This window comes from Pristiophorus japonicus, chromosome 6, assembly GCF_044704955.1.
Source record: "Pristiophorus japonicus isolate sPriJap1 chromosome 6, sPriJap1.hap1, whole genome shotgun sequence".
NCBI classification, from domain to species: domain Eukaryota; kingdom Metazoa; phylum Chordata; class Chondrichthyes; family Pristiophoridae; genus Pristiophorus; species Pristiophorus japonicus.
In genome coordinates this window covers 146,309,025-146,331,642 of record NC_091982.1, presented here as the reverse complement: position 1 = coordinate 146,331,642, position 22,618 = coordinate 146,309,025, and the positions used below count along the sequence as shown (strand labels likewise).

Sequence of the window (22,618 nt, the reverse complement as noted above, 5' to 3'; positions counted from 1 at the left end):
ATGTCAGGCAGGTGAGGGCGCAGAAGATGCTCTGCTCCCACCCACGACATACCTGCACCCCAGCATCTGCAGACAGAGGTGAACATCCCTCACTTTGATTAGTGCCTGTGGAAGCTCCAGCTCTCAAGGTCGGAGGTGATGATAAGACTGATGGCACAGAGACGTGTGAAGCATTGACAACCCATTCTTGCTGGATGGTTCCTGGATGCACCACAATCTCATCTTGTCACATTTTACACGGCACTGCATGAAAGAAGGTAGGACAGTGTGATTACCAGCCAACAAAACCTGATTGGCTATACCGGCAGCCATGTTTGTACCGATTTGGTAATGACTGTGGGTAACTCTCTTCAAAGGTTCTGGGTCAGTAGAGGGACAGATGTAGAGCTGTTCCAGCTGCTGTAAAGACATCGACTGCTGACCTGCACCAGTGGGCTGGCATAGCCACTCACAGCATTGGCCAGTTGTAGCCCGCCTGCAGCCACCTCATGCAAAACCACTTCACTTCAGCAGCTTTTCCATCACGTGCCTGCAGACACATGCCTGCCCCTTGGGTTTCCTTTCCCTTCATTTTTGCCTGTCACCTCTTAATCTCCTGCCCCTTGCCAAAGGCTGCTAATGAGTTGAAGTGCCTTTTGGTTTTTACAATTATTCTCCCCCTATTGTGTCCCTATCAGCTGTGGCTCAGTGGGTAGTGTGGTGTCCTTACACCTTACTATAGAATCACACGAGGCATGTACTGCAGACAAGGTCACTATGTGACCTGAACCTTTATTCCCAGGACCAAGAAGTGCTGACCCTGCATGGGACATCCCTTTATATACCTGGATGACCAGGCGAGGAGTGTCTCCTACAAGTTCACCCCCTGTGGTCAAGGTGTGTATTACTCAGGTGTATACAGTGTACAGTGTTGTTACATAAAGGTTACAAACATAACATCACCTCCCCCCAACGTCTTTGGGTCAAAGATTGAGTCTTTCAGGCGGTCGACGCTCTCTCATGGAGCGCCGCAGTTGGGGCTCTGGTGGTTGGGCCTTGGCATGCGTCTCTGTCATCTGTCCGGGCTGGTCGCAGGGACTGTGCATGCTGGTAAATGTCCTTGTTGCTCGTTCACCGGCAGTGGTGTGGGTGACATCTCATGATCTTCCTCAGGTTCCTCAATGTCCATGCTGAACCTTTTCTTTACTTGGTCCAGATGTTTGCGGCATATCTGCCCATTGTTAAGTCTGACTACTATGACCCTATTCCCCTCTTTGCCAATTACAGTACCCTCAAGCCACTTGGGTCCCAAAGCATGATTGAGAATGAATACAGGGTCATCAATTTCTATGCATCTCCCCACTGAGTTGCGATCATGGCACTTGATTTGAGACTGGCGCTTGCCCTCAACAATGTCTGACACGGTTGGATGAATGAGGAACAGCTGCATTTTAAGCGTGCATTTCATGAGTAGTTCCGCGGGCGAGACTCCCGTGAGCGAATGCGGGCGGGACCTATAGGCCAGCAGGAGTCGCGATAGGCGGTACTGACGGGAGGGTCCTTGAATCCGGAGCATGCCCTGTTTTATGATTTGAACCGCACGTTCTGCCTGGCCATTGGAAGCCAGCTTGAACGGTGCTATCCTGACGTGTTTGATACCATTACCCGACATAAACTCCTGGAATTCATAGCGAGTGAAACACGGGCCATTATCGCTAACCAGGATGTCCGGCAAGCCATGGGTCACAAAGACCGTATGTAGACTCTCCACAGTGGTGGATGTCATGCACGAATTCAATATGATGCACTCGATCCATTTCGAGTATGCATCGACAACAATCAGGAACATTTTTCCCATAAACGGGCCCGCGTAGTCTATGTGAATACGTGACCATGGCCTGGTGGGCCAGGGCCACGGGCTGAGTAGGCCCTCCCTGAGAGCATTTCCCAGCTCGGCACACGTCGTGCACCTGCGAACCCAGTGTTCCAGGTCTGAGTCAATTCCCGGCCACTATACATGTGACCGGGCAATGGCCTTCATTAGCACAATGCCTGGGTGCTCGCTGTGGAGTTCCCTGATGAATGCTTCCCTTCCTTTCTGGGGCATGACTACCCGGCTGCCCCATAGCAGGCAGTCGGTTTGGATGGAGAGCTCGTCCATCCGTCTGTGAAATGGCCTGACCTCCTCGGGGCATGCTCCGTGTGCAAGCGCCTAATCCCCAGTCAGGATACATTTCTTTATCAGGGATAGGAGGGGATCACTGTTGGTCCAGATTTTGATCTGGCGGGCTGTGATGGGGGAGCCTGCGGTGTTGAAAGCCTCAACGGCCATGACCATCTCCGCGCTTTGCTCCATGGTGGCCAGTGGGAGCCTGCTGAGCGCGTCAGCGCAATTTTCGGTGCCTGGCCGGTGCCGTATGCTGTCGTCGTACGCAGCCAGCGTGAAGGCCCACCGCTGTATGCGAGCTGACACATTGGCATTGACAGCCTTGCTATCGGACAACAGGGATGTTAATGGTTTGTGGTCCGTTTCTAATTCGAACCTTCTGCCGAAAAGGTACTGGTGCATCTTTTTCACCCTGTAGACACATGCGAATGCTTCCTTTTCAACCATCCCATATCCCCGTTCTGCCTGGGAGAGCGACCTGGAGGCATAAGCCATAGGTTAGAGTTGGCCCTCATCATTATTCTGCTGCAACACGCACCCAACCCCATAGGATGATGCATCACACATTAAAACCAGTTTCTTACAGGGGTTGTACAAGGTCAACAGCTTGTTAGAACCAAAGCAGATTCTGCGCCCGATTGAAAGCCCGTTCTTGACAGTCCCCCCAAAACCATTCACAACCCTTACGCAGGAACATGTGCAGCGGCTCCAACAATGTGCTTAAGTTCGGCAGAAAGTTCCCGAAATAGTTCAATAGTCCCAGAAATGACCGCAACTCCCATGTGTTGCCGGGCCTGGGCGCACGACGGATTGCCTCCGTTTTGGATTCGGTAGGCCGGATCCCATCTGCGGCAAACCTCCTGCCCAAAAACTCGACCTCTGGGGCCAAAAACACATGCTTGGGCTTCTTTAGTCGCAAGCCTACCCGGTCCAGTCGGCGTAGCACCTCCTCCAGATTGTGGAGGTGTTCCTTGGTGTCTCGACCCATGATTAAGATGTCATCATGGAATACGATTGTTCCAGGGATGGATTTAAGCAAGCTTTCCATGTTCCTCTGGAAGATAGCGGCCGCTGAACGAATGCCAAATGGACAACTGTTGTAAACGAATAGCCCCTTGTGTGTAGTGATGGTGGTCAGAAGCTTGGATTCTTCAGCCAGTTTCTGAGTCATGTAGGCTGAAGTGAGGTCCAACTTGGTGAACAGCTTGCCACCTGCCAGCGTGGCAAAAAGTTCCTCTGCTCTCGGAAGTGGGTATTGGTCCTGTAGTGACACTCGGTTGATGGTGGCCTTGTAGTCGCCACAAATCCTGACCGAGCCATCCGCTTTAAGGACAGGAACGATGGGGCTTGCCCAGTCACTGAATTCAACAGGCGAAATTATGCCCTCTCTTAGCAGCCTGTCCAACTCACTCTCAATTCTCTCACGCATCACATACGGCACGGCCCTGGCTTTGTGGTGCACTGGTCTGGCGTCCAGGGTGATGCGTATCACTACTTTGGTGCCCTTAAAGGTCCCGACACCTGGTTGGAAAAGTGGCTCAAATTTCTGTAGGACCTGTGAGCATGAACTTCGCTCCACAGATGAAATGGCATGCACATCCCCCCATTTCCAGTTCATCTCGGCAAGCCAGCTCCTCCCCAAGAGCGCGGGACCATTCCCTGGGACAATCCAGAGTGGCAGCCGGTTCTCCGATCCATTGTGTGTGACCACCAAATTTGCGCTGCCTAGTACTGGGATGATCTCGCTGGTGTATGTCCGTAGCTGCGTGTCAATGCGTTCCAGTTTGGACCTGTTAGCTTTGAGTGGCCATAGTTTTTCAAATTGTTGGGTACTCATAAGTGACTGGCTGGCTCCTGTGTCCAGTTCCATGCGTACCGGGATGCCATTTAATAGAACTTTCATCATCATACGTGGCGTTTTGGTATACGAGCGGTGGACGTCTGCCACATGAACCCGCTGGACTTCAGTGTCCATAGCTTTGCTGCAAACATCACCCTGCCTTGCAGACCCCTCGTCTAGTTCCTCTGCCTCGTAAACTAGCCTCGCTACGGGCTTTCTGCATATTCTGGCCAGATGTCCACTGAAGTTACAGTTTTTACAGATAAATTGTTGAAACCTACAGGTTTTTGCAGCATGTCTGCCACTGCACCTCCAGCATGAGCTGAGATTGTTGTGAACTAAGGAACTGTTAACAGGCATTCCTCTCTGATTGTCTCTTTGATTACTCCTGAACACTCTGTTGCTGAGTGTTCCATCCCGGGAGGCATTGTCCCTGGTGATGGCGTGAATTGCCGATCCCCCTGCCATTGTCTCTGTTGCTGGCCCACCCTAGCCTGTTGCTGCCTGGGCAGTGCCGAATTGCCCTTGCCTGCCTGCGGGGTTCTGAGTCTCATTTACAATGTTAACGCCCTGGTCCATCGCCACATTTGAACCAGGGCTGCGCGCATAAATTATCTTGGTCTCCTCTTCCCCTGCCATGAAGGTCTGAGCTATCAACGTTGTCCTTTCCAAAGTCAAGTCCTTGGTCTCAATAAGCTTCCTAAAAATCCCGGCATGACCAATGCCCTCAATGAAGAAATTCCTTAACATCACCCTGCTGCATGCGTCTGTGAACTTACAGAGGCTGGCCAAATGCCGAAGGTCCGCAAAGAAGTCTGATATGCTTTGTCCCTCCCGACGCCGGTGTGTATAGAATCGGTGCCGGGCCATGTGTATACTGCTCGCCGGTTTGAGGTGCTCACCGATCAGAGTGCTGAGCTCTTCAAAGGACTTGTCCGCCGGCTTCTCGGGTGCGAGCAGGTCTTTCATCAGCGCATATGTCTTGGATCCACAGCTGGTCAGTAGATGCGCCCTCAGCTGCCAGCCATTTCCTCTCCCAGCCAGTCCTTCGTGACAAAGCTCTGCTGGAGCCTCTCAACGAAATCGTCCCAGTCCTCACCAACACAGTATCGTTCCTCTGTGCTACCGGTGGTCATCCTCGTGGGTTGTTGATTCCCGTTTCTCGTCGCCAAATATGGTGTCCTTACACTTTACTACAGAATCACATGAGGCATGTACTGCAGACAAGGTCACTGTGTGACCTGAACCTTTATTCCCAGGACCAAGAAATGCTGACCCTGCGTGGGACCTCCCTTTATATACCTGGATGACCAGGTGAGGAGTGTCTTCCATAAGTTCACCCCCTGTAGTCAAGGTGTGCATTACTCAGGTGTATACAGTGTACAGTGTTGTTACATAAAGGTTACAGTTATGTGAAGGTTACAAACATGACAGGTAGCACTCTCGCCTCTGAGTTAGAAGGTTGTGGGTTCAAATCCAACTCCAGGCACTTGAGCACGTAAATCTAGGCTGACACTCCAGTGCAGTGCTGAGGGAGTGCTGTACTGTTGGACGTGCCATCTTTCGGATGAGACGTTAAACCGAGGACCCGTCTGACCTCTGAAGGTGGACGTAAAAGATCCTATGGCACCATTTTGAAAAAGAGCAGGGGGTTTATACCTTGTGTACTGCCCAATATTTATCCCTCAATCAACAGAACAAAAACAGATGATCTAGTCATTATAACATTGCTGTTTCTGGGAGCTTGCTGTGCACAAATTGGCTGCCACGTTTCCCACATTACAACAGTGACTACACTCCAAAAGTATTTCATTGGCTGTAAGGCACTTTGAGACAGCTGGTGATCGTGAAAGGCACTATATAAATGCAAGACTTTCTTTTCTATCCCTTTAATTGTCCCTATCCTTTTAAATTTCACTTACAAACAATTTTTCGCTATCAGCACTAGTGTGACCCCTACACCCCCCAACCCCCCTAATCAGCAATAGTCATGGAAATGGGCTGGCCCATGAAATTTTGGAAGGATTAGCATCAGTTCTTAACCATAGGTTTTCACTGGTTTAATGGTGAATGTATGACTGAGAATTTTGTGCACTTTGTTTCAACTTCTAGGTTGGAAAAGCGAATCGAGGAATTGAGAGCTGGCTACCAGGAACTGGAGCAGAATGCAAAGAACCTCGTTCAAGCATTTGAGCCCCACTGTGCGAACATCGCAAAGCAAGCTGGACAGGATGAGCTGTGGTCATCGCTCCTGGAAGACAGGTGATGTACGGATAGTCAGAGCTGGACAAGGACTGCGTGACCCTGGGCTGGTGTAAGGAAGAGGCCACACGGGGATTCGGCTCCATTTGGACCGGACTTTAAATTTAGGTTGGGATGTTGTGGGGGAGGGGGTGCTGTGGGTGGAAATTCTGCCGACCCTCTATGTCAAGGGGCCGTGTCGGGGCAGAGTTCTCAAGCCTCCCTAGGAAATTCTTCCCTTTGCGCCCTTGAAAAGCTTCAACAGAAGGGACACTGGTTGAGGCCCGGTGTGAGTCTCTTTGAAACCTTCTAAAGGCCCCACCTCTCGACGAGAATAAGGTCATCGATCCTGTTAGAACCTGATACGTCCTTACTACACAGTATAAATGCACACGAGGCCCATGCTTGAGAGAAGGTCAGTCTGTGACCTGTCCTTTATTCCTTAGCACTCAAGTGATGAAGGTGGGTGGAGCTTCCCCTTTTATACCTGAAGGTCCAGGTTAGGAGTGTCTCCCACCTAATGGTCAGTGTTCTCACGGTGTACAACTTAGGTCAGTTTATACATGGGTTACAATGCTGGTTGAATACATGACATCATCTCCCCCCCCCAAAGTCTTATTGGGATTACAGGTTGAGTCTCTCTGGTGGTTTACGCTCCCTTGTAGAGCGCCTGAGTTGGGGCTCCGGTTGTTGGGCGCTGGCCTGAGTGTCTGCTGTTTGCAGTGCCTCAGGCCTGTCCGGACTGCCCACAGTGACTGGGCTCTCCTCCCTTTGGTTCCGGTGTTCGGTCACCTGTGGTGGAGTGAACTCTATGTCGTGTTCTTCCTCTGCTTCTTCTATGGGGTTGCTGAACCTCCTTTTTGTTTGATCCACATGTTTGCGGCAGATTTGTCCATTGGTAAGTTTAACTACCAGAATCCTATTTCCCTCTTTGGCAACCACAGTGCCTGCGAGCCATTTTGGCCCTGCAGCGTAGTTGAGGACAAAAACAGGATCATTTACATCAATACATCGCGCCCTCGCATTCCTGTCATGGTAGTAATATTGTGACTGGCGCCTGCTCTCGACAATTTCTTTCATGGTGGGGTGTATAAGGGATAATCGGGTTTTGAGCGTCCTTTTCATTAGTAGCTCTGCGGGTGGAACCCCTGTGAGCGAGTGTGGTCGTGATCTATAGGCCAACAGGAGGCGTGATAAGCGGGTTTGTAGGGAACCCCCTTGGAATCTGAGCATCCCCTGTTTGATTATCTGCACTGCTCGCTCTGCCTGGCCGTTTGAGGCCGGCTTGAACGGTGCCGTTCTAACATGGTTAATTCCATTGCCTGCCATGAAGTCCTGGAATTCAGTGCTTGTGAAGCACGGGCCATTGTCGCTGACCAAGATGTCCGGTAGACCGTGGGCGGCGAACATTGCCCGTAGACTTTCTACCATGGCAGAGGATGTGCTTGAATTTAAAATGTCACACTCGATCCATTTGGAGTAGGCGTCTACTACAACCAAAAACATTTTCCCCATGAAAGGACCTGCGTAGTCCACATGGATGCGTGACGAAGACTTGGCGGGCCATGGCCAGGGGCTAAGGGGGGCTTCCCTGGGCGCATTGCCAAGCTGGGCACACGTGTTGCAACTGCGAACACAAAGTTCCAGATCTGCGTCTATCCCTGGCCACCAAACGTGTGACCTGGCAATTGCCTTCATCGTGACAATGCCCGGGTGCCCATTGTGGAGTTCTCTGATGAACACCTCTCTGCCCATCTGGGGCATGACTACGCGGTTTCCCCACAGTAGGCAATCGGCCTGAATCGAGAGTTCATCCTTGCGCCTGTGAAATGGTTTAAATTTCTCAGGGCATGCCCTGTACGTGACTGCCCAGTCCCCATTCAGGACACATTTCTTGACTAGAGACAATAGCGGGTCTCTATTTGTCCAGACTTTAATCTGACGGGCTGTCACGGGTGAGCCTTCGCTTCCGAAAGCTTCAACAGCCATGACCATCTCAGCAGCATGCTCGGTAGCCCCCTCAGTGGTGGCTAGTGGGAGCCTGCTGAGTGCATCGGCGCAGTTTTCGGTGCCCGGTCTGTGCCGAATTGTGTAGTCATAGGCAACTAATGTGAGTGCCCACCTCTGTATGCGGGCCGATGCGTTTGCATTTATGGCCTTGTTGTCAGCCAAAAGGGACGTTAGGGGTTTGTGATCTGTCTCCAACTCAAATTTCCTGCCAAACAGGTACTGGTGCATTTTCTTTACCGCATATACACATGCGAGCGCCTCCTTTTCTACCATCCCGTAGCCCCTTTCTGCCTGGGACAGACTCTTGTAGGCATAAGCTACCGGCTGTAACTGACCCTTGGCATTGACATGCTGCAACACACACCCGACACCATAGGACGACGCATCGCACATTAACACAAGTTTCTTACATGAGTCATATAGCATTAACAGATTGTTGGAACATAACATAGAAACATAGAAACATAGAAAATAGGTGCAGGAGCAGGCCATTCAGCCCTTCTAGCTTGCACCACCATTCAACGAGTTCATGGCTGAACATGAAACTTCAGTACCCCCTTCCTGCTTTCTTGCCATACCCCTTGATCCCCCGAGTAGTAAGGACTTCATCTAACTCCCTTTTGAATATATTTAGTGAATTGGCCTCAACTACTTTCTGTGGTAGAGAATTCCACAGGTTCACCACTCTCTGGGTGAAGAAGTTTCTCCTTATCTCGCTCCTAAATGGCTTACCCCTTATCCTTAGACTGTGACCCCTGGACTTCCCCAACACTGGGAACATTCTTCCTGCATCTAACCTGTCTAAACCCGTCAGAATTTTAAACGTTTCTATGAGGTCCCCTCTCATTCTTCTGAACTCCAGTGAATACAAGCCCAGTTGATTCAGTCTTTCTTGATAGGTCAGTCCCACCATCCCGGGAATCAGTCTGGTGAATCTTCGCTGCACTCCCTCAATAGCAAGAATGTCCTTCCTCAAGTTAGGAGACCAAAACTGTGCACAATGCTCCAGGTGTGGCCTCACCAAGTCCCTGTACAACTGTAGCAACACCTCCCTGCCCCTGTACTCAAATCCCCTCGCTATGAAGGCCAACATGCCATTTGCTTTCATAACCGCCTGCTGTACCTGCATTCCAACCTTCAATGACTGATGTACCATGACACCCATGTCTCGTTGCACCTTCCCTTTTCCTAATCTGTCACCATTCAGATAATAGTCTGTCTCTCTGTTTTTACCACCAAAGTGGATAACCTCACATTTATCCACATTATACTTCATCTGCCATTCATTTGCCCACTCACCTAACCTAACTATGTCACTCTGCAGCCTCATAGCATTCTCCTCGCAGCTCACACTGCCACCCAACTTAGTGTCATCCGCAAATTTGGAGATACTACATTTAATCCCCTCGTCTAAATCATTAATGTACAATGTAAACAGCTGGGGTCCCAGCACAAAACCTTGCGGTACCCCACTAGTCACTGCCTGCCATTCTGAAAAGTACCCATTTACTCCTACTCTTTGCTTCCTGTCTGACAACCAGTTCTCAATCCACGTCAGCACACTACCCCCAATCCCATGTGCTTTAACTTTACACATTAATCTCTTGTGTGGGACCTTGTCGAAAGCCTTCTGAAAGTCCAAATATACCACATCAACTGGTTCTCCTTTGTCCACTTTACTGGAAACATCCTCAAAAAATTCCAGAAGATTTGTCAAGCATGATTTCCCTTTCACAAATCCATGCTGACTTGGACCTATCATGTCACCATTTTCCAAATGCGCTGCTATGACATCCTTAATAATTGATTCCATCATTTTACCCACTACTGAGGTCAGGCTGACCGGTCTATAATTCCCTGTTTTCTCTCTCCCTCCTTTTTTAGAAAGTGGGGTTACATTGGCTACCCTCCACTCGATAGGAACTGATCCAGAGTCAATGGAATGTTGGAAAATGACTGTCAATGCATCCGCTATTTCCAAGGCCACCTCCTTAAGTACTCTGGGATGCAGTCCATCAGGCATGCTCTATTAAAAGCCCTTTCCTGGCTGTCCCCCCAGACCCATTCGCGACCTTTGCGTAGGAGCACGTGTAGCGGCTCTAGCAGCGTGCTCAATTTGGGAAGAAAGTTACCAAAATAGTTCAGGAGCCCCAGGAACGAACGCAGCTCCGTCGTGTTACGGGGTCTGGGTGCTCTCTGGATCGCTTCCGTCTTGGATGCAGTAGGGCTGATCCCGTCTGCTGCTACATTCATGCACAGGAATTCTACCTATGGAGCTAGGAAGACGCAATTCGCCTTTTTCAGTCGCAGACCTACCCGGTCCAGTCTGCGTAGCACCTCCTCCCGGTTGTGGAGGTGTTCTTCAGTATCGTAACCCGTAATGAGGATGTCGTCCTGAAAAACCACCGTCCCTGGAATCGACTTGAGGAGGCTTTCCATATTTTGTTGGAAGATCGCGGCGGCCGAGCGAATCCCGAACGGACATCTGTTGTACTCAAACAACCCCTTGTGTGTCATGATGGTGGTCAGCTTCTTCGACTCACTCGCCAGCTCCTGGGTCATGTAAGCTGAGGTCAGGTCCAATTTTGAAAAAAGTTTGCCACCGGATAGCGTCGCAAAGAGGTCTTCCGCTCTCGGTAGCGGGTACTGGTCTTGGAGTGACACCCGATTGATGGTGGCCTTGTAATCGCCACATATCCTGACCTACCCATCCGCCTTGAGCACCGGCACAATCGGGCTCGCCCAGTCACTGAATTCGACTGGCGAGATGATGCCTTCCCTCAGCAGGCGGTCCAATTCGCCTTCTATCTTTTCCCGCATCATGTACGGCACCGCTCTGGCCTTGTGGTGTACTGGTCTGACATCCGGGTTTATGTGAATCACTACCTTGGCCCCCATGAAAGTGCCAATGCCGGGTTGAAATAATGAGTCAAATTTGTCCAGGACCTGTGAGCATGATACTCGCTCCACAGAGGAAATTGCATTGACATCGCCCCATTTCCAGTTCATGACAGCAAGCCAACTCCTCCCCAGTAGTGCAGGACCATCCCCTGGGACAATCCAGAGTGGCAACCTGTTCTCCGAATCTTTGTGGGTCACGACTACTGTGGCGCTGCCTAGCACCGGAATGATCTGCTTTGTGTAAGTCCGTAGCTGTGCGTCAATCGGCGATAATTTTGGTCTCCTGGCCTTGGATGCCCACAACTTTTCGAACTGTTTGATACCCATCAGGGACTGGCTGGTACCCGTGTCTTACTCCATTGATACTGGGATGCCATTGAGGAACACTTTCATCATTATCGGTGGCGTCCTGGTGTATGACTTGTATACGTGCTCCACATGAACTCGCTGAACTTCAGCTTCCAGCAATTTCCCCCAGTGTCCATTTCTGCAATTTCTGCAGGTATTTTGCTCATCTCTGCAAACTCCGGCTGAATGTATGCCTCCACGCCTCCAGCATGAGTTGCGGTTTGAAACAAAAGGTCCCTTGCCAGTCGATCGTCCCTGACTGCCCCTGTTATTGTCCTTGAGTGCACCATTAACAGGTGTTGATGGCCCATTACTGGCCGCATTGTCCCTTGCAATGGCGTGAATCGCTATTCAGCTTGCCATTGTCTCTGTCGAACCCCCCCTCTGGGTTCGACTACATGTTGGGGCATGCCTGACTGCCCTTGTCTGCCTGGAGAACTGTGTGCTGCTTTAACAATGTTGAATCTCTGTCCCAACCATTCCTTAACACCGTACCTCTCGTCTGTTCTGCTAGTGGCCATGCTCGCATGGTTTAAATCCCAGTTTCTTGTCGCCATTATACGTCCTTACTACACAGTATAAATGCACCCGAGGCCCATGCTTGAGAGAAGGTCAGTCTGTGACCTGTCCTTTATTCCTTAGCACTCAAGTGATGAAGGTGGGTGGAGCTTCCCCTTTTATACCTGAAGGTCCAGGTTAGGAGTGTCTCCCACCTAGTGATCAGTGTTCTCACGGTGTACAACTTAGGTCAGTTTATACATGGGTTACATTGCTGGTTGAATACATGACAGAACCCAAGATCTTTTTTTTTAAATAACTTTTTTTCTTTGGCCACTTGGACCTCTAGAGGACTCCACTTTGCCTTGGAAGGGCAAATTAGCTTGGGCTGGGATTGCTGCCATGAATGCACTTTTGCAGGTACTGGAGGCCAGCTCTGACCATGCACATGACACTCTCCCTGGAATCTGGACTGAGACTTCTGGGGTTGTGCTCCACGGCACCTACGGTGGCTAAGAAGGGCCCAGGAAAGTTCCAGGCCTCATTGTTTTCTTGCTTAAGAAGCCACGTATGTTACAATGCAAGGCTAATAGTTGTGTGTTTATATCAAATATATTACTGGGATCCTACCTATCTATTTACAGCATATATTAAAGGGCTGGTAACTAAGGCCCCAAAATTCCTGGCTCGAGAGACTGGACCTTATTCCTCTGGGATTCCACCTGTTTAGACTGAATCTTTAAATTTTAGCCAGGAGAAGAGAGCAGAGGAGGGAGGTGAATAAACTGTGGCGGGGCAAAGGAGGTGGCCATTAACGAGGTCAGCAGTGTCAGAACATAAGAACATAAGAAATAGGAGCAGGAGTAGGCCATTCGGCCCCTCGAGCCTGCTCCGCCATTTAATACGATCATGTCTGATCTGATCTTGGCCTCAACTCCACTTTCCTGCCCGCTCCCCATAACCCTTGACTCCCTTATCATCAAAAATCTGTCTATCTCCACCTTAAATATATTCAATGACCCCCCCTCAATAGTTCTCTGGGGCAGAGAATTCCACAGATTCACGACCCTCTGAGAAAAGCAATTCCTCCTCATTTCAGTTTCAAATGTGCGACCCCTTGTTCTGAAACTATGCCCCCTAGTTCTAGATTCCCACTCAAGGAGAAACATCCTCTCTGCATCTACCCTGTCCAGCACCCTCAGAATCATATACATTTCAGTAAGATCACCTCTCATTCTTCTAAACTCCAATGAGTATAGGTCCAACCTGCTCAATCTTTCTTCATAAAACAGCCCAGTGAACTTTCTCTGAATTGCCTCCAATGCAAGTATACTCCTCCTTAAATAAGGAGACCAAAACTGTATGCAGTACCCCAGGTGTGGTCTCACCAATGCCCTGTATAGTTGTAGCAAGACTACCCTACTTTTATACTCCATCCTCCTTGCAATAAAGGCCAACATTCCATTTGCCTTCCTAATTACATGCTGTACCTGCATGCTAACTTTTTGTGTTTAATGTGCAAGGATCCCCAGATCACTCTGTATCACAGCATTTTGTAGTCTCTCTCCATTTAAATAATTTGCTTTTCTATTCTTCCTACCAAACTTCACATTTTCCCACATTATACTCCATCTACCAAATTTTTGCCCACCTATGTAACCTATCTATATCCCTTTAAAGATTCTTTGTGTCCTCTTCACAACTTGCTTTCCACCTATCTTTGTATCATCAGCAAATTTGGCTGTATTACACTCGGTCCCTTCATCCAAGTCATTAATATAGATTATAAATAGTTGAGGCCCCAGCACTGATCCCTGTGGCACGCTGCTAGTTACAGTTTGCCAACCTGAAAATGACCCATTTATCCTGATTCTCTATTTTCTGTTAGTTAGCCAATCCTCTATCCCTGCTAATATATTACCCCCAACCCCATGAGCTCTTATCTTGTGCAGTAACCTTTTGTGTGGCACCTTATCGAATGCCTTCTGGAAATCCAAATACATTACATCTACTGGTCCCCCCTTATCCACCCTGATCGTTACATCCTCAAAGAACTCCAGAAAATTTTTCAAACATGATATCCCTTTCAGAAAACCATGCTGACTCTGCTTGATTGTATTATGATTTTCTAAATGTCCTGTTACTACTTCCTTAATAATGTAAGTATTATGAGGGCCTGACGAAAAGAGTGTTTGAAGACCAGGCCCGCTAACCTCCACCAAATTCATGGTCTACAGGGCTGGAGAAATACCCGCCGCCCTGTATGACTCAGAAACATGGACCAAGTACAGTAGACACCTCAAGTCGCTGTAGAAAAACCACCAATGACGTCTCCGCAAGATCTTACAAATCCTTTGGGAGGACAGACGCACCAACGTTAGAGTACTCGACCAGGCCAACATCCACAGCATTGAAGCACTGACCACACTCGATCAGCTCCGCTGGGCAGGCCACATTGTTCGCATGCCAGAATGAGACTCCCAAATCAAGCGTTCTACTTGGAAATCCTTCATGGCAAACAAGCCAAGAGTGGCCAAAGCGGAAACGTTACAAGGACACCCTCAAAGCCTCCCTGATAAAGTGCCACATCCTCACTGACACCTGGGAGTCCCTGGCCAAAGACCGCCCAAAGTGGAGGAAGTGCATCCAGGAGGGCGCTGAGCACCTTGAGTCTCATCGCCGAGAGCATGAAGAAATTAAGCACAGGCAGCGGAAAGAGCGTGCGGCAAAATTAGTCCCAACCACCTTTCCCTCAACGACTATCTGCCCCACCTGTGACAGGGACTGTGATTCTCGTATTGGACTGTTCAGCCACCAAAGAACTCATATTAAGAGTGGAAGCAAGTCGTCTTCGATTCCGAGGGACTGTTTATGATGATGAATAATGGACTCAAGCATTTTCCCAATGACAGATGTTAGACTAACTGGACTATAGTTTCCTGTTTTCTATTCCCCTCCTTTCTTGAATAGGGGCATTACATTTAGGATAGCACTATAGGTGAATCGCAGCATATGGGTGAGCACGAGCAACGGCAGGTGATAGCGAGAAAGAGGGCTCTCTTATCAGAGGGTGATGCCACCGCAAAGAATCATACAGCACAGAAGGAGGCCATTTGGCTCATTGTGCCTGTGCCAGCTCTTTGAAAGACCTATCCAATTAGTCCCATTCTCCTGCCCTTTCCCAATACCCATGCAGATTTTTTCCCTTCAAATTTTTGTCTAATTCCCTTTTTAAAGTTACTATTGAATCTGCTTCCATCACCTTGTCAGGCAGTGCGTTCCAGATCGCAACAACTCACTGCATAAAATAATTCTCATCTCATGTGTGGTTCTTTTACCTTGAATCTGTGTCCTCTGATTACCGACCCTTCTGCACTGAAACAATTTCTCCTTCTTCACTATATCAAAACCCCTTATAATTTTGAACACCTCAATCAAATCTTCTCTTAACCTTCTCTGCCCTGAGGAGAACAACCACAGCTTAACTGAAGTCTGTCATCCCTGATACCATTCCAGTAAATCTCCTCTGCACCCTCTGCAGTGCCTTGACCTCAATTTGTAGCTATTGACGACAAGGGTCCAGATCATTGGGGGGGCCAGCATTGATGGATGGTTGATGCAGCCTTGTCTGACATGGTGGTAAATGTGGAGGAGTGCACCACCTGCTTGTGCAGGGTCCTTCTTCACGGCATCAAGAGCCTTGGAGTAAGTGTCAGGAAGCTGGCATGGGAGGAGGCCGAGCCCATCGGCACACCCTCTCCCCCATCGGACAGGGGAAAATCCTGGCAGTGATGAGTGGCAACACTGGAGGAGACATCACACATACTTTATCCTTCTTGTCCCTTCTGACTTCTATCTCACTGACACACTCTGCATTCTCTCTCTCTCTCTTTCGCTCTGCTCGCCTTTCACACCACAATCCGACCCTTGGTCAAGTCTTTCTCTTTTCAGGTGCTGCAGATGTGCCAGTGCAGGAAGAGAAGGCCAGCCTTCCTGAAGATGGCGCGTCACTCCACCGCACCCTCGCAAGCACCAGCTCAGATACTGTGTTAGAGGAGGGCACTCTGGAGATGCTCGAGATCACCCACCACGGCCATCTGGTGTCCTCAATGAAAGCTCAGCAGCCTTCCACCTCTCAAGCTGTTGCCACAGGGGAAACATTTTGAAGGAGCACTAGGAGAGGTAAATGAGCAGAGAATATCGACACCAAGGACTTGCACAATGGTGAATCATCATTTTTTTTGTAAATGTGACATAATTTGTTTGACAAATGTGTTTTTTGTTCTGGATTTAGTGTTGGTGTTTATCTTTCTAGTGAAGTGATGACAAGAGCCATAATGTTGGGCTAAAGGAAAGCAATCGGTAGTAAGGATGGTGATAAGGATTATGGGACTGTGAGTGTATTGGGGATGGGAGGGTTGGCTTGGGTGAAGCAATCCACGATGAGCTTCTCTCTCAGAGCACTGGCAGCTGGGAGCACTGGTAATTGATGCCTCTCCTGCTCCTCCACACTCTTCCTCTTCCTCTTCATGCTCCTCCTCCTGCTGCACTTCTTGCTGCCCAGATGGTGGTAGAGTCTGAACCCTCATCATGGCAAAATTGAGGAGCATGCAGAAGACAACCACAAATCTAGATTACCCACTCAAGGGTGTGTTGCAAAGCTGCTCCGGAATGGTTCAGGCAGCGGAAGCATTGCTCGAACATGCTGATTATTTGCTCATCATCTTTCATGTGGCGGCATGGCTCTTATCGTCGGCCAGCTGTGCACGGGGCTCATGACAGGACTCATCGGTCATGTCCAGAGGGAATATCCCTTGTCACCCAATAGCAAATCTGTAACTTGATGGCCTAATTGTAACAAAGGCGGCACAAAGGATTGGCACAGGATGAAAGAGTCATGTCTGCTGCCAAGATATCGGGCATAGACCTGCATGATGCTCTAGTTGTACATTGAGGGAGTGGAATTCCTTTCAATTGATAAAGTTGTCAGCCTGGTGATAGGGAGCATGTAAGACAAAGGGCTGGATTTTTGGCTTTGATGTTTTTGGGGCGGTAATTGAGCTGGGGCGGTATAGTTTGGCCCTCAGTAATTAAGTTTGGGCAGCTGGGCCCTGCGTCAGGGGGCGTAGCACTAAGAGAGGCGTTGTACACCTCTCTTGGGTGTTAGCATGGGAAACTCGCGAGCTAAAGAGCCGGGCCGGGAACGCTCCCAGAGACGTCTGATGGCTGGGGGGGGGGGGAAATAAACCTTAAAAAAACCCACAAAAACATTCCCAAAACATTGCCCACGCCACCACAACAAAAGTTGCAAAAAATATTGAAAGAAGAAACAATTATACTTATCTTAGGAGTCCATTACTCACCTCTCCGCTGTCGGCATCATTGGACCGCCCTGATTTCCCAGGCGGTCATTGCGGGGTGCGCTTCGGGGCGGATGGATCAGGCAAGAATCAAAACTCGCGCCGGTGTCACAACCAGGGGTACTGCACACTGACGCAGCTCTTCCGGGCGGTGCTGCTCAGCACTGCCGCTAAACTGGACCCGAGGATCACTGCGGTGTGCTGGAGGCTGAATGCCCAGCCAGAACACCTCACCGCCACCATTGCCACCGCTGCGGGGCAGAAAACAGAGCAGAAAGGAGCCGAAAATCCACCCTCAAGTGTGTGCAATCTATGGCGCCTTGCATCATGTAGAAGCCTGCCATGCGGGTGTAGCCTAGTGCTGTCTCGTCCTGCTTTGCTCTGTCCATAGGGAAGGAGATGTAGGTGTTCCTTGTGTGGAGAGCGTTGGTGATCTCCCTGATACAGCGGTGGACTGCGAACTGTGATATGCTCCTGCAGCCTGAAAGGAGCCTGTGGCAGAAAGGTTAAGGGTCAAGATGACCTTGGCAGCCTCAGGCAGTGTTGTCCATGCCCTGGTGTGAGGCTGGAGTTGTGGCTGCAGCAGGTGACGTGGCTCAGTCACAGCCTCCCTTGTGAAGCGAAGACACCTCAGACATTGCTTCTCAGTGAAGTTGAACAATACCTAAGGAAGTTATACTTGCCTTAGAGGGTTGCAGCAAAGGTTCGCTAGATTGATTCCTGAGATGAGAGGGCTTTCCTAGGAGGAGAGATTGAGTAGAATGAGATTGATTACTTTATTCTCTGGAGTTTAGAGGTGATCTCATTAAAACGTACAAAATTCTTAGCGGGCTGGACAGGGTAGATGCTGAGAAGCTGTTTCCACTGCCTGGAGAGTCGAGAACTGGAAGTCATCGTCTCAGGATGATGGGTCGGCCATTTAGGAAAGAAATTAGGAGAAATTTTGTCATTCAGAGGGTTGTGAACCTTTGGAATTCTCTATCTCAGAGGGCTGTGGATGCTCAGCCAATGAGTGTATTCAAGACTGAGATCGATAGGGCAGGGTGATGAGTGACAGGGACTTGCTGCAGGCCTCTACCAAACTCGGTCGGAGGGGAGACCGCCCAGAAACCAGGGAGACCGCCCAGAAAACTCGGCGGCAGCGGATGGTAAGTCCACTAATTTCAGGTCCATAGTATGGTGATAGCACAAATGGATGCCATTCGGCCCTGCAAGAGCACTTCAGCCAGGCCCACGCCGCCCCCCCCCCCCACCCGCCCTTTCCCCATAGCCCTGCAAATCTTTTTTCTTCAGGTACTTATCCAACTCCCTTTTGAAAGCCGTGATTGAGTCTGCCTCCTCCACCCTTCCAGATCCTAACCACTCGCTGTAAAATGATTTTTCTTATATCGCCTTTGGTTCTTTTGCCAAACACTTTAAATCTGTGTCAGCTGGTTCCTGACCCTTCTGCCAATGGGAACAGTTTCTCTCTATCTACTCTGTCCAGATCCCTCATGATTTTGAACACCTCGATCAAATCTCCTCTCAATCTTTGCTGCTCTAAGGAGAACTTCCCCAGCTTCAGTCTCCAGTCTATCCACGTAACTGAAGTCCCTCATCCCTGGAATCATTCTCGTAAATCTTTTCTGCACCCTCTCTAAGGCCTTCAAATCCTTCCTAAAGTGCGGTGCCACATATGGGCTGAGGTAGGGCCGGAGCTGGGCGATGTTACAGAGGTAGAAGTAGGCGGTCTTGGTGATGAAGTGGATATGTGGTCAGAAGCTCAGCTCGGTGCCAAACACAACAGCAAAGTTGAGCTGTGGATAGGGCTTCCTGGGCAGTGCTCTCCTTCTCCCTCTTGTGGCAGTCGGTCCTGCCCTGTGCTGTCCTCTCTCTGGCTGCTCTCCCTCGTTCAGCAGCCCCGAAGGCAGCCCGATGAAACTACCCACGACTGCAGTCAAACGCTCAGTGAGGCAACGAGCAATAACAGTACAACACCAGCAAAATCTTGCTCTCTTTGGACAAAGTGAACTTTCGAGACTGATAAAACACACCAAGAAACAGCCAGAAGTTAAGCAGCAGCCTGAAATGATAAACCAGCAACTGACATGTAAGTACTACATGATCCCTTTAAATAGTGCTGGTGAGGGGCAATGTTCCCCCGAAGGTGCACAGGAGCACGGCCGTGCATCAATCAGGAGGTCCCGCGCAGGCCTCTCACAAGCTGCAGCTGCTGGAAGACACAGATTTAAAGGGACCGTGCATGGAAAAAAAAATTAGTGGGAAAATTGGTGAGGGGCCCTCCTTTCCATTGAGTGCCACAGGTTACTGGGAGAGTTCAGCGAGTGTTGAGTCATGTGCAGGGGCATACCAAAATCGCAAATGAGTCCTGCAAGGCACTCAGGACTCTCATTTAAATAACCGACTTACCTTTTAACATTATTCCGACCTGACGCCAACAGTGTTGCCTGCACCAATATGGCGAGTGTCGCACTTTGTAATGAGCATGCGCTTGCCGCCTGCCCGCCATATTGGAGACTCAGGAGGCCGTTTAGTGTCCGAAAAAATACGTGTGCTGTGTGATCAAATTTCAAGGTCCGTGGGGTGGAAATTCGGTCGGGCATCTGTTGCGACGTTAAACCAGGCGGGGCGGTAAATGTTGCGCCGGCAAATGATTTGTGTCTCCAGCTGCAAAATTCACCAGCTGGGCGCTGAGTGTGGGGCGGAGCGCTAAGGGAGACGTTACACATCTCTCTCAGGGCGCTAGGCCGGCTGAGCAACTGGAAATCCCGAGGTAAACAGCTGGCCTCGGAGCGATCTGAAAACAAAACACCAAAAACATTCCCAATACTTTCCTGACGCCACATCCACATGAATCGTTAAAATAAAACAATAAAAACCAATCAGCCTTACATCAGGGCGACATTCCATCCCTCACTGCGGCCGGTACACCGGCTCGCCTCTCCCGGGCGATACGCTGGAAGCTGGCCACCTGCCCGGAAATTCTCTCCGCCGCCATTACCCCACCTCCGGGGCGAAAACAGGCAGCAATGGACCGAAAATCCATTTTCTATGCATGAGCTAAATTTGAACCTGGATATCAAGAGGTGAGAATTGATACTTTTAACCCAGTTTAATGGTCTATTTAACAGTGTTGGTATTCTAAACTTGACATCCATCAGTACACAACTTACTCTGTCCTTTGTTCTGCACCTAATAGGTTCACACATGTGGAAGTCAACTTATTCTTCAGTTATGTTGTTGACATGCTTCAGTCTTTGCATTCTCGTGTGTTGGAGAAACAGCCAGGCTTTGCCAGCATTCTGCCCACTCTGTCTTCTATCCTGAGAAGGAAAGTTTGGGATATGGAGCTTGAGGCCACGTGGACGAGTGTGCTCCCAGAGTTCGGTCTCAACGACTGCGATATACAGGCTTTGTGTGCATTCTTTGTGACTCACTGCAATCAGGCTGAGTATTACCCATCGCCAGAAAGGAAGAGGTACAACCAGAATGTCCAAGAGGTGTTGGACAGAGCTGTGTCCAACCGCATTCTCCATCACTGTCTCCTCCATCTTGTGCAGTTGGCAGAGAGGGAAAATGATGACAACCAAGCAACAACATGCCACGATACCAAACGCACAAATGGCAGCCACGACCAAAGTGAAGAGTAGGGTAACGTGCAGAACACAAAGCTCCCTTCTGGGGATTGGATTCATCGTTCCACAATATAATGTCCTTTGCTTTGTCTTAATAAAATCAAGTCGTTGATTCTTTGCAAAATAGGCAAGATAGGACTGTATAGGATATGGAGCAAGATATAGGCACCCTTGGAATCTGAGACCCAGGATTCATGGAAATATAGAATCTACGACACAGAAAGAGGCCATTCAGCCCATCATGTCTGTGCCAGTCAAAAAAGAGCTGTCCGATCCAATCCCACTTTCCAGCTCTTGGTCCGTAGCCTTCCACGTTATGGCACTTCAAGTGCATATTCAAGTATTTTTAAATGTGATGAGGGTTTCTGCCTCTACCTCCCTTTCAGGCAGTGAGTTCCAGACCCCCACCACTCTCTTGTGTGAAAGCATTTCTCCTCAACTCCCTTCTAATCCCTCTATTAATTACTTTAAATTGGGAAGCTAAGCATGTTATTTTGTTTGTTGTGTACCGTAGATTAACTTAATTTAGCCTAAGGGGCCCGAAATTGGTGAAAGCTAAGTTCCACCCAAGTACCGTCCAGAGGACCGCTGAGATCCCGATGGTACTTTGGGCGGAAGTTTCATGGAAAAATCTGGGAAAGACCACAAGGCGGCAAACATGGGACTTACGCACCAATTCTGGGCGGCAGTGGGCAGTAGCTCCCATTCTCGGCGGCAAATGCGATCCTCAGCAAAGGATTGAGTCGGACCCAGGGAGGGGGGAACAGATCAAATAAAAAATGTTCAAAACATTTAAAAAAGACTACAAATCCTTCAGGGGACATCATCCACCTGAATCGCTTGCAAAAAAAATAAAGAAAATTGACTACACTTTTTTTTGCAGGTCTTCATACTGACCGTTGAAGTAAGACCTGCCTCCACGCAGCGGTCCTGCCCCCTGCTGGAGCAGAGGACCGCCCGGACCAAACTGGCAGCTTAGTGGGCGGGAAGACTCTTCTGCAGGCTGGAGCACGCCAGCGGACATCAGCGAGCGGTCCCCTGCGGTCTTCTCTCCCCGCCGGCGGGAGGCCTCCACCAAACTCGCTCGTAGGGGAGACTGCCCAGACACCAGGGAGACCGCCATGAACACTCGGCGGCAGCGGACGGTAAGTCCATCAATTTCGGGCCCCATGGATTCTTAGCGCATCCAACTAATGAATCCAGATTTGATTTCAGACGAGACAGTAAAACTCTGGAATTTAATCTCTCAGGTCAGATCTCCACACTCTTATGCTGGAAAAACATGCCCCAAATTCTAACTTCTAATTATTTACAGGCCTCTATTGTAACACAAATGAAAGGGCCTATTGAAAGCACGAGGCAAGCTGATTCTTCATAGGTATCCAGCACCAATCACATGCTGCGCTGAAACCCATTCAGATAGAACACACCTGAGTGACCTGACATAGTTTTACACATTGCACATTCTCAGACGGGTCTCAGCAGGCTCAACTTCATTACAGAAATAAAAATAATGCGGATGCTGGCAAACTGCAGCAAAAATAGAAACCGCTGGAAACAATCAACAGGTCAGACAGCATCTGTCGAGAGAATCCAGTCAGCTTGCTGCTGACCTTGAAGAAAGCTGCCCACAAAGTTT

The 22,618-nt window shown here is 49.5% G+C and overlaps 1 protein-coding gene across 1 annotated transcript; it reads left to right on the top strand.

Moving 5' to 3' along the window:
* Positions 1 to 231: 231 nt before the first annotated feature.
* On the top strand, positions 232 to 21,065 carry LOC139266190 (single-pass membrane and coiled-coil domain-containing protein 1-like; the record flags this gene model as incomplete). Its single annotated transcript, XM_070884023.1, has 3 exons — positions 232 to 257; positions 6,099 to 6,248; positions 20,544 to 21,065. Coding segments are annotated over 3 exons (627 nt in total), but the record flags the coding sequence as incomplete, so codon positions are not given.
* Between the last annotated feature and the right edge of the window lie 1,553 nt (positions 21,066 to 22,618).